At 34.4% G+C, this 13,135-nt stretch overlaps 1 protein-coding gene across 2 annotated transcripts; it reads left to right on the top strand.

The window, feature by feature from the left end:
- Window positions 1-665: 665 nt before the first annotated feature.
- LOC129268176 (soma ferritin-like) lies at window positions 666-11,663 on the top strand. Of its 2 annotated transcripts, XR_010294671.1 has the most exons (5): window positions 666-890; window positions 3,220-3,366; window positions 4,020-4,145; window positions 5,327-8,265; window positions 8,332-8,569. XR_010294671.1 is itself a non-coding variant. In XM_054905759.2 (4 exons), the coding sequence occupies exons 1-4, from the start codon at window positions 786-788 to the stop codon at window positions 5,459-5,461; spliced, it is 513 nt and encodes a 170-aa protein (XP_054761734.2). In that variant the 5' UTR covers window positions 666-785; the 3' UTR covers window positions 5,462-11,663. The 2 variants fall into 2 exon arrangements, 1 of the variants encoding a protein (XP_054761734.2); XM_054905759.2 differs by having other exon boundaries at window positions 5,327-11,663.
- The last annotated feature ends 1,472 nt before the right edge of the window (window positions 11,664-13,135 follow it).

Genomic DNA, 13,135 nt, shown 5'->3' with positions numbered 1-13,135 from the left:
ACGATAAAAAAGTTCCACTGCTCTCAAAGACTTACAATTGCCCATTGATAAAAGTAAAAAATAGTAATTCACTGACCGATATCCAATAATTCATGCTATTTTGTGCGAAAAAGATGATGGAAATGCATTGCACATGAAAACTTAAAATTTTTACCAAATCGTCTATGTAGAAAGTAAACTCAGAAAACATTTTCCCCATAAAGTCGCATTATTTTCCATTTTAAATTAGTCATTGATAGGCCTATAATGTCAATTTACAAGACTAGAGTTTGTATATTGTCAGGCCTGTATAGAATACGTGTAGGCCCTATTTCAATTTTTCCTTGACCAATGTAGGTCTTGGTTGGATTAATCACGGATAAAAAAAATAGTGGATATCCTCAACACAAATTGTGATTTTTTAAATAAATTATTTTTATTTTATGCCTATAAAAGAAAGAGTGAATATGATTGTGTGTAATAGTCTGCTGGTCTGCTCCCACATTTGCTTACTGACCAAGATCCGATATAGGTCCCTATCACCTTTTCGTGTAATAAAAAGTAAAAATGTCATAGTTTTCTCCAGATCTGTGATTTTGATACTATAGTATTATTTCTTTTGTCACCGGGTTTTCTCATCAACATTCACGTTGTTTGATGTGAATAGTAACTCTGTGCAGTGTGAAGTTCTTTAGAGCGCCCTCTTTGTTTCATGCAGTACAATTAATTGGAGTACGATTACAAAACTGTTTTTCACCTTCCTACCTTACTCAAAGAATTCTAGTGATTTCTAGATAAATTTCAACATGGCCGGCTCGATTGTGCGTCATAATTACCATGCAGAATGTGAAGCTGCCATCAATAAAATGATCAACCAACAGTTTACTTCATCCTACCTCTACGCTTCAATGGTAATTCAAATCATTTGCGTTTGCGTGAGAATGCCTGAGTGAGACTGAGAGCGATATCTCGAGTGGGTGCTTGCCGGTAGCTACGGGGGCGGGGAGGTCAACGCCAGCCTTGGCTTGGGCGTTGATGGGCCTGTGGCTGTGGTTAAGACACTCATTCCACGATGTAACTTGTATAGTTGCACCCAAGCAGTACATGCCGCCGCGCACAGAAAATTCAAGCCATAGAAGTCGTGTGTTGTGGACCCAAGAAGTGAGATCCCAGCACGCGCGACCCACTAGTTAGAAATCCACTGCCAAACGCGGTTCGTGGTGCGAGGTTAGTAATACTAATACTAACCTCCCAATACGTGTGAGTGGTATAGTTGTAAGGACTAAGGTTCTATGTAGGCCTATGATAGTTCTCTGTTACCAAAGGAAATAAGGTGGAAAGGCTTTCTCATGTCCCCTCCAATAATAAAAAAAAATTCCTCAAAACCCCCTTCATTTGTTCTCTTTTTCTTATTTTTTCTTCCGCCAAGTTCCGGTTGGAACTTTGTCATTCGAACCTCACTGCAGCTGCAGAACGAGGCATCTCCAGTCTGTCGCCTTACTCAACTGACATGACTGAGCTAGCATAAATTGTTGAAAGCCATGGGTTTCATAACGGTTATCTTCTTGTGTTGGGTTGGCAACCAGTCAGAAAATGACTATTTGCCACTGCATTGATTGATTTGGAGCCTTCATTGTGAGGATGGAAAATTCTTTCCCTTCATCCTATTTTTTAATACTTTTTTTTTCCTTCACATCTTTTTCCTGTTGTTTTTTCCTGTAAATTTGTTTTGGTTCTTTGTCTTTTTTGTTATTTTCTTTTTTTAAAATCTGTTTTCTTTTATTATGACTTATTTTTATGCTTTTTCTTTTTTTTCTTTTCATGTTCTTGTTCTTTTCTTATTTTTTCTTCTCTCTTTTCTCTATTTCTTTTCTGTGTTTTTTTTTCTTCTCCTTTTTTTTCCTTTTCTCATCTTTTTTTTTTCTCTTATTTTTTTCCTTTTTTATTTCATTTCTTTTTTTTTCTTTTTCTTTTTTTTGTTTCCTTTTACTTTTGTTTTGATTGCAAGTAATAATTTCTTTTAGTACATTTCTTCTGTTATGTTGTGCTAAAGCAGCAAGGAGAGAAAGCAAAATAAACTGTATTTTTTTTTTGGGGGGGGGGGGCCTGTGTAATATCAACCGATATCGCGACTAGTCTACTCTCCAAGAGTATTATATTTCTGACTAGATAAACCGATGCCATGGCCCATGCCATGACCATGGCATTGGGAATTACACACATTGAGATTTTGATGGGAAAAAAAGCCATATTTTGGTATGTATCCAACCTTTCCTTCTTAAATATCTTAGATATAACATATATGTTAGATTATTCTTGATAAACCATTTTCTTTTTTTTTATTTTAGTAGAGGGGACATATGGAAGTCTTGCCAATAAGGTTGGCAATGTTCAGCTTATATTATCTTGTTCTTGGGGACAAATGCTTGATTTTTTGACACTGTCAGTTTCCACAAGTTAGAACTTAGAGTCTTAGTCGTTAGAACTCTATTCTAACCTAACTAACTTAGGCTTAGCAATAGCATGACTAATCTTACAGTTTAAAGTTCGATATAATAGATTAACATGTACATTAACATGTACATCTAGGTCTAGATCTATACTATAGTAAATTGAATTGAATTCTCTTAATTACTTTTTTCTAAATGAGAGATTGAAAAATGACAATTCCTTGAAATGTTACTTTTACCAAAAAAAACATTGGGCATATGCCCAAAATTCAAGGTTTTTTATAGCTCTGCCTTTGGACGCTGGTGAATACAAATATTATCCCTAAGTTGAAGTTAGGCTACTAATCATAATGAAAAATAATTTGCAACTGTATGGAGTATTTTTGGTTACAAAAGTGGTATTTTAATGATTTTTTTAAATGTGTGTTGTATACTGCATATATACATGTAGGGTCTAGATCTACATGTAGATTCCCCACAGGCAGGGTGGTTGCAGTGAACAAGTGGTTTGGGAGGTTGGGTAGCCATGCATATTTTTTCGCGGCGGAGCTACATCGATTACCCAACACTTTTTTCATGATTTCAGTCGTATCAAACGGGGTATTCTTGAAATTTATCATACATTTTAATAGGCAACTGCCTCCAAATTAATAGGAAGAAATTCCATGAATGCACAAGCGTCCGATCAGGTTTGAAGTGCTAAAGCTGGGGTAAGTAACAGCTGTAGGGATTTGAAACAACTAACTGCTATATTGGATATTCATTAATTCTGGTCTTATTTTCCTTTCAGGCCTTCCATTTTGATCGTGATGACGTTGCTTTAAAAGGATTCCATGAGTATTTCAAAAATCTCTCAGATTCGAAGAGGAATCATGCCATGATGCTACTGAAGTATCAGAATGAGCGCGGAGGACGTATCATGCTCCAAGATATCGCTGTAAGTATGAAGGGGCCAGCCAAACAGAAAATAGTATGATTTGAATATAATCAAACAAGGAAAAAATCTAATTTATTAAACAAACAAGAAATTCATAAGAACATTCCAGGCTGAAGATACTATGATGATTTTAATAAAATCAAATGAGAAAATGAGATGATTTATGTAAATCAACAAGAAATTTAGATGAAGATCAAACACGAAGAACATTGAGGTACTCCAAAAGGGTTCTCCATGCTGAAAATGATATGATTTTATGATTTCAAAACGCCAGGATGATTTATAAATTAACAAAATAATATGATTTATTATATCAAACAAACGTACTCCAATTGGGTCCTTTGAAGGCTGAAAGTGATATGATTTGACAATTTGAATAAAATTGAATATGAAAATGATCTGCTTTGACCTTTTGAAGATAATCAAACAAGCAAAACATCGAGAATTTCATCAACATTGGATGAAAATATAGTGAATAGTTATTGAATTTTCTGAAGAAGTGAAATGAACCTCGTGACGATGTATGTAAAATGTCACATCATTTGACTATGTTAGAAAAATGATTGAGAATCGTGATTTCCTTAATAAAAAAACTGTGATGCACTGTACAATACATTATCATTGTATACCATCTTAAATTGTTTTGTTTACAGAAGCCAAGTAAGAATGAATGGGGCTCGGGAAGTGAAGCTATGGAGCAGAGCTTAGTAGCGGAGAAAGCTAGTAACCAACACTATCTGAACTTATACAACCTTGCTGAGAAATATGGAGACGAACAGGTACAGTTACTGTGAAACTGAAGGAATGATAATGAGATAAATGTTCTTGGTATAGTGCTTAAAACTTGTTTCATCAGAAGTCTCAGTGTTCTACAACAATGCAGCAAACTCACCCTGGCTTGAGGAATTCCCACCCTTTACCAAAAAAGTTTGATGCTAACCATTTTGATTTTGGAGAATTTCGGACAGCTGTACAAAATTACAAATGCATCTTGAATAATTACGACAAATTTAAGTCAGTGTGAGAAGGTCTGTATGCATTGAATGCACACTGGCCCGATACGGTTCATACCATGGTATATTTTCTTTCTGTACTTGTAGATATCAGTCTTAAAGGTCAAGCTCACCCCAGTAAATATTGATTTGCGTCAATAAGGAAAAATCAAACATTCAAAATTTCGTCAAAATCAAAATTATGACATTTTAAAGTTTCGCTTATTTTTTACAACTCAGTGATATGCGAATGAGAAAGTCAACAATTTTTTTTCTTTTTTATTGTTTGAATTATGCAATATTTCAATCTTTACAGATTTGACAATAAGGTCAAACTTGACTGAACCATAAAATGTCCAAAAAAATGGTGATACTAAATGTTCCATTAAGAATTAAATTTCTTTCACATGATGATGAAAAATTAAGAATATTTCAATTTTCATATAATAAAATACATATGAAATAGTGAGTGGGTGACGACATCAGTCCCCTCATGTGCATACCGACCAGGATGTGCATATAACTGTTTTGTGAAATTAAGCAAAACTTTAAAATATAATAAATTTCTTATTTTACATCCGATTTTGATTAAATTGTCAGTGTTATGCTTGTTTTCTAAACATGTCCAAATACAGCAATAAAAAATCTTAGTAAAGCAAGATTTTTTTTAAATCTGTTGCTATTGTCAATAGGCCTCATCGTGAGTTGTTCCTTTAATAAATTTACCAGTAAAATTTATGATACCATGTACATGAAATAAATATCTAATGTTATCTAAAAGTTAGGAATTTTGAGCTTCTGTATTCGTACCATAATTTGTGCTTGTAAAATCAGCAGCTATGAGTTAATTCAAATATTCATATTCATACATTCATTTTAATGTTTTCATTGCTTTTTCAATTGACTCATCTGATTTTCAACTGTATTTTATCATTCAAGAATTAAGATTCTTTTTTCTCCTGCTATAGCTTGCAGACTACGTTGAAGATAACTTCTTGGAGTCTCAGACGGAACTGATTAAGAAGATCGGAGATCACTTGTCGAACATATCAAGGGCTGGACCAGGATTAGGAGAATATCAATTTGATCAAAATTTGAGTTAAGAATAATGTAAGCTAGACTTACATGTAAGTATGAGTATTAATTTCATAGCCATCTGAGCAAGGAATAATGTACTAAGCTACACTTAGGTAGATTTTATAGGAGAGTTTCAGTTTGATCACAGTTTGGGCAAAGTATAATGTAAGTAAAACTTTAGTAGACTTTAAAGGAGAGTGTAAGTGTGGTCACAATCTGAGCAAAGAATAATGTAAGCTAGAGTTAAGTAGACTTTGAATGAGATTACCAATATGGTCAATTTCTGAGCAACTTGATAATGTAAGCTGGACTGGATTTCAGTTTGCACGTGCATGTTAACACTTTGCGAAGGATATGGATATCAAAAGAATATGCTTTCAATTGCTTTGCCACACTTGCGATAGATTCAAATTAGACTCAAGTTGTAATTGATCTCAAATTATGTAGTTAAGAGATGGGAATTGTGATCGGTCTCAATATGAGTTTGATTAAAATCAATTGCTACCATTTGTGACATAGAATCCTTGTTTAACTTTGCGCGCATTGATCTAGATCTACATGTAGATCCTATCCAAGATTAGGAGACTAGGAACTTTACCATGTGGATCAAGATCTTTGATATTAATACCCAAATTTTTAAAGGAATTCATACTCTGTTATTAAGGGGTTCGACACTTTCAAAGGCTCAAGTGAAATGGATTGATACCAAGTGCTGTCACTGTATATCAACACTTCAGTCTCTGGCCCGTATTCTGAACACTGGCTTGAATTAAACCCTGGTTTAAAGTTGTGGTTTAACAAAGGAGATAACAGTACACATCCAATTTATTAACTCATTTGACACTCAAATCATTCATAGTTATCTGGGAATGACGACTGAAGAATTTTTCTTTATTATGAAAGTGAAAGGAAACAAAATAGTAAACATAACAAAGATACAATATAAACAGAATCTTTGAATATTTGGCTCCCCATAATTTTAGCACAGACTTAGACCTTGGTCTAAGTTAAACCTAACTTCAAAATGTGGGCCTCTATGTGTAGAAGATTTATGGATATTTTTGGTCATGCATCTCAGCACTAATTCCAAACTGGTCTATAGCAGAATGAAAGCCCAAAGTACTGGAGTGCAGATTAGATATATTTACGTGATATTGAAGAATTTTACACGCGAGGCAAGATTTTGAGTACTTGAATAATACATCCATTTTGTATGCTTCTTGTTTCCATGTAGGTCTACCTCTGTGACTAGTATTGATAAATGTGTGGACCTTTGGACCAGATTTCATGAAACCAATATCTGTGATTTTCACTGACAACTGTTATAAGCTACTGAAATCCTTGCATCTGATTGGCTAAGAGCAAATTTGTCAGTGGAAATCACTGTTTATTTCCTGAAACACTCCCCAAAATTGGTTGTGAAATCGGGTTATTCATGACAAATATTCCATCTACATCTAATGGTGCTGCATGCATGTGCATTTGTGCATTTTGATTGTGCCTTAACTTTGATTACTGTTGGCCTAAAACAATTGTAAGGTTGTCGCCCTCATTAGCCCCAAAACGGAAAGTTGTTGGTTTGTATATCATAATATGCGACAGTGCTCAAAGAAAAATCATGCATGGGATGATTTATTCAGGCAGTAAAACTCAAAACACATACCGTTACATGTATTTAAGGGCTTTTTTTAAAGCCATTTTCAAATTTGAGCAAGTTCTTCGTCTAATTCTGATATTTTTTCATATAAACATTGCATAAATTGTATATTTTGGTTCTGCTTTAATTTTTTTTTTTGGGGGGGGGGGGCATTTTATGGTCAGTTGGATGAGGGCAAAAGAGTTTTTTTATTAGGCCTTCTGTTATCAGAGACACCACAACATTTTAATTCTCACCAACTCCTTATGCCCCCATTACAACGGAGGAAGTTCCCGCTACGTCCTTGAAATTCCGAAAAAAATGGCAGGGACGTAACGATAACTTCCTTGTTTTCGAAAAATATGAAATCGTCCCGTGCATGCTACGTCCTTGATACGTTCATGGCGCGTTAGTGGTATTCTTTCCGTGTCCGCTTCGTCTATGTTACGTCGATGGAGCTTTTAGTACGCGATAAGAAGGTCCTTTGGACATGCTCAAAGTCCACGTAGCGGAAAATTTGTCTCCGGAGACCATGCAGACTATGCCACGTCAATAACAGTTCTCGCTACGCTCTCAGTACGCTGCAGCAGTTCCCACTGCGTCATGGCCATTTTTCTTTGACGTAGCGAGAACTGCATGGACGCAGCGTTGGTGTAATGGGGGTATTAACAATGCATGAGGGTCAATTGAGGCTTCAGGCGATAGATAGCTGATTGTTAGTATTTGTATCAATGACGCAATTTACATCATTGCAATCATGATTTCATGATTAAACCATTTCTGTCTGTGACAACTTGAATCAGGTATGAGAAGAATTGCAGCTATTTGAGAGTTTCAGGTTAGTAATTTTTTTGTCCAAAATGTTACAACTTCATGTAATCAATCATTAAGTATGTGATTTACCTTGTTAGTATTTGCTTGAGACATCTTGATATATAAGCGACCCTGATCCATTACAGTATTTTGAAATGCAGTACAACATCATCATTGTTTCTATAACTTGTTATTATTGCACCAGATCTAATTTGCTTCATAAGTGTTCTTTTGTGTATTTGTGTAGGTGATTTTTTTTTTTTTCATTGCATGGTTAAATGTTAAAGAAAGACTTTGCTTTTCCTTTTAATATAGAAATGTCAGGCAATCAAACCAAATCAACTGTGAATTTTTTTTAGAAAAAAGTAAGTAGTAGTTTTGGTTGAGAATATGACCAATGAGGCCAAGACAATTTGGGCATTTTTCTAGTGACAGTGATCTTTCTAGTTATATATGTAATATGTTTTAGCTAATAATTATTCATCACTCCATGAATAAAGCTTAATTGTAGTGGGGAAAGTTGAAAAAGAAAATCAGTTGCACTTTAGGTGGTTTCCACTTGTTTTATTCCCCAAACCTTTTTTTAAATATCCGTATTTCAAAAATGTGAGCCTGATTGATACTGAAGCCGTTCATTGGAGTCCAGTATTACAATCAGGATTTCTGGGCCCCGTCTTACAAAGAGTAGCGATTGATCTGATCAATCGCAACTATGGAAAGCCAGCAACATCAACATCTAAAATACTTGTTTGTTCAAAATATTTTCTAGCAATAATGCATATTCATACATTCACTGTTTTCTTGACAATTCAGTATGCTTCTCTTTGTTTTCAAAGGACACTAGGCAAATTTCCGAAAGAGAAAATTACGACATTGATGGATTTCCATATATTTGAGATTGATCGCATCAATCATAACTCTTTGTGAGACGGATCCCAGGAATTGTTATACTTTATTTTCCTTACACATGATGTAGGCTGTATTATGCTGAAGATAATATTCATCTTAATATAATCTTGGCATCCTTATTTATTCTTAATGAACCTCTGAAGATACCCTTTTTTCTATTTAAACCAGGTTTTCATGGTTTTGAGAACAGACAATGTGCAGTAAATACATCATTTTATACTCCGATTGTAAAGTGCATTATCCGTTCTAGATCTCCATCATCCTTAAATGCTGAAGACAATATGATCTAAATGGACTGCAGGGGAGCGTTTCATGAAAGGACTTGTCAGACATTATATCCGACAGTTACCGTAGTAACATTGTATATCAGCCAATCAAAATCAAGGAAAGATGTCAGATCTGACAACATGTCGGACAAAAATGTTTATGAAACGCTCCCCTGATGATCATCTCATTTCATTTTATTTTATTCTATTTTCAAGGATATAATCAGGGTATTGATCATATTCTAGTAATTACCTACATCATGTAGAAATGTATTATCATATGAAAATAACACTCACCTTGATGTGGCAGACTTGAAACAGTCCGTTCTTATAATGGAAACATGTTCACAAGCTGAACGCATATATGTCCATTCGATTGAATACATTTTGTGTCTTTTCCAAGTGCTAGGATCCAAGAGCTTTCACTCATCTTAAATTGTAATTTAACAAGTATTATTACTCAAAAGAAGCAATGCAAATGTTGACGTTGCTAGTTAAGGCATGCCATTATTTACAGGTACGTTTGGTCTCATTTGTGCATTCCATAAATGCATTATATGTGAATGAATGTTTTGTTCATTAACCAGGGGTGTGAGAGTTAAGATTTTTATCTGATTTCAGATTTTTTTCGTTTTGATTTTCAGCTTAATTTCAGCTTATTTTTGGCTTTCCTCTTTACAAAAAGTATGGGAGCTCTTTCTATTTCAGACTTTTTCCTACAAGTTTCAGCTTCTTTCAGATCTTTTTATTTGTGACAACTCACACCCCTGATTAACCAATGTGTACAGTGTACTAGTAAATGATGATACTTTTGTACACTAAGGTACTTAATTATTTGTAAATCATGTTGCCATGTCGGTTGTTATTATTGCAGCATACACATCATAACCTTACTTGCCTCTGGGTAAATAATTATACTGTTTATTTACCAGTTTTGAAAAATACTGGTGTTTCTAGATAGGGCAGAACCATTTTATACAGTATTCTCCTTTTGAAAAAATCTCCAGGTATTTATAACTGTGTGCTTTTGAATTCCACATCATTCACTTTGAAAGGATTGCTTTCAAGGTCACATGTTCATAATTGTAATTGTATTCTCGAAGGTGTGTGCAGGTTTTGGCAAAGAAATTATTTCATGTATTGGACGTATTCTTCCCAACATACAAGTTAGTGTCAGTTAAAAAGTGCTCTGATAGCTTTAAGTGTGCTTGTTTGTGGAAATGGCTTAATTTCAGTTGGTATTTACTTGTGCTTTTTTACAGCTACCCTAGATGTTAATGCAATGTATTCATTTATTCAACCCAGTGGTTTCTTTGGTTTTTGTTTTATAATGTATTTTGCAGAGCCCTTGCAAATTTGGGTGAAAATTTGAAATTCTAAACATACATTTAATGCATCTTTTATTCATTTTGTCAGTTTTATCAAAAATAATCACTGACCCTCCCAAATTGACAATGCAATGCAGCTCTCATAATCAATGTTTTACAAGCACATTGTCCAATCCTAAGTTGAAGTCATTTTGGCAATCCCTACATGTATTTGTCTACATATGGACATACAGTCTACTTTTCTTTTCTTTTTTTACTGCTTTATCATTACAATACTTTGAATCATACCTTGTTTTGAGAATTCTTATAGTATTTAAGTACGGACTAAAAATGCGTTTTAAATGTTGTAAATGCAGATTTTTGACAGCTTCCTGGGTTGCAAGAGAGTACACACATTTTGACAAGTATTGACTTAATGCACTTAATTTCATTTTGTTTTTGTATTCATATTTGTGTTGTTGTTACTACCATACATTCCATTTATGTACAAGGTACAAATCATGAAAATCAAATTTTCTTCAAAAGCCTTGAATTATTGTACACACCTATTTGCTTTATTAGTTGCAATGTAAAATTCAAAATTCAACTCCAAACTGTGGGCTCTTTGATTGATTGAAAATCAAGTTGCAATTGATACTTTGATTGCAACCAGTTCTGCAGCAAGCCCTTTTAGGCAGAAATCATGATTATGTATGCCCCCCCCCCATTTTGCTTCATTGTACCATGTATTGAAAGTTCAGTCAATGTGATTTTATAGTTGTTCATGTATTAGGCTGTGCATACCCATTATCAATTCAACCCAATTCAACCTTGATCCAAAGGCTAAATTATCATACAGAGTATAAATGATCATTGTACAACAGGACCTAAATAGGACTGTAATTATTATTTTGGGTTTGGTCTTTAGTTGGAATTTTGGTTTAAGAAAATGTGTGAATTATTTGTTCTCAACTATGGAAAGCCAGCAACACTGCAATTAGTTTCTAAAGAATTTTTGTACACACTATGCTTCTGGTTAAAAAGAAGCTTGAATTCATTAAATTGGTGCATACATGAATGTATGTTCTCTCAACACATGTATTCTGTGGCATATTCATTGAAAATTATGAATTATGGTGTTCCTTGCCTTCCATAGTTGATTACTGTGAATCAACGCCTCCCAGGAGTATTAATGTGAGAATGCAAAATTGTACAAATAATCCTCTCAGGGGAGATAACTCATCAAAAAAGTATTCTCATTAAAGTGGGGAAATAAATGTTGCATATTGGATGCAAACCAACAGTGTGAACATGCCTTTATTTATTGAAATGAAAAGAATATAAAGTTAAACTTCTCTCAGCGGCCACCTGTATAGAGTGAAAAGCCGGCTTAAAGGACCTATCTCTCCAAAGGAGAAGTCTCTTCGATGTCTCAGAGGCTGCAGTTTTTGAGAGACATCTCCAATTTAAAACATACATCTTCGAACTAACCGGGTTTCCAGACAAGGTGACAATCACTTTGCCTGATAGTAGCCGGAATGGTGCTGCAGAACTCAGTCTCAAAGTAGTTTTAATGTCCTGTATTTTGAACTCTGGTTTATATTAAACCCTGGTTTAAAGTTGTGGTTTAACTATGGAGAGCCAATTGGGGCACAAATCCCTAACAGTATACATCAAATCCATTAATTCATATGACACCCAAAATGTTTATAATTGTCTGGGAATGATAACTGAAGTATTTTCCCTCATTATGAAAGCAAAAGGAAACAAAACAGTAAACATAAGAAATATACAAGTTAAACAGAATTTTTGAAATTTTGGCTCCCCATAATTTTAGCACAGATTTAGACCGTGACTTCAGAATACAGGCCAATGTCTCTAAAGCCCGGCTCACACTATGCGATTCGTTGCTATCCAATTTTCAAAGAAATAATAACATTTGACATTAACACTCCAACCAATAAAATCTTAGTGATCCGAGGTCAGAATAGTTGTACAGTAGGACTACTGAAATCAAAATTCAATGTAGTTCGAGCCTCAATGTAGGAATAAAATCAAATTCAATTCCAAATCATAATGATGTCGCCATCTGCTGCGACTTGAAGCCGATTTGGACTTTACTTCGACAACAGGGCTTGCCGCAAAGCAAAATTATGATTTCATTATTCCTAACATTATGCCGAACTTCAAATAAAGTAATAATTCTTTATGGAACTTTCATATTTAATGCAAAATGTGATTTATCAAAAAATGATATCGTATCGGATCGCACAGTGTGAGACTGGCTTAAGAGGGTGTTGCAAGAAAATATTTAATTACAATCAATTGCAAATTTCAGGTGCAATTTTACAAGTGATAGACAAGTTGTTTACTAAAGCAAATCAATTTATACACCCATGTACTTGCATGAGTTACAATTGATTTTGAGACCCAAGATTGACTAGCGATTGATTTTGGGACCTAAAATTTGACTTGCAATTGATCGCAAGTTTCTTGCAATGCCCCATAAGACTATTCTTAATGGCAGCTACTTAAATGTTTTTGTTCGTAAATTTTTTTTGACTCGGTATTAGGGGGCATGCTACCCTGACTCGAGTTCATTTTTTAACACACAGAAAATTAAATTTCTCTCTTTCTTCTCTCTGCATTTGATTCTTCCTCTTTCTTACTTTTCCCATCCCCTCTTTTTACTTGCTTTCTCTGTTTTATTTTTTTCTCTCTCTCTTCCTCCCAAACCATTTGTCACCCCCTTCCTTTCCCTCTCTCTCT

The sequence above is a fragment of the Lytechinus pictus genome, chromosome 9, assembly GCF_037042905.1.
Source record: "Lytechinus pictus isolate F3 Inbred chromosome 9, Lp3.0, whole genome shotgun sequence".
Taxonomy (NCBI): domain Eukaryota; kingdom Metazoa; phylum Echinodermata; class Echinoidea; order Temnopleuroida; family Toxopneustidae; genus Lytechinus; species Lytechinus pictus.
The sequence above is the reverse complement of the archived record's forward strand: the minus strand, read 5'-3'. Positions and strand labels throughout refer to the sequence as shown.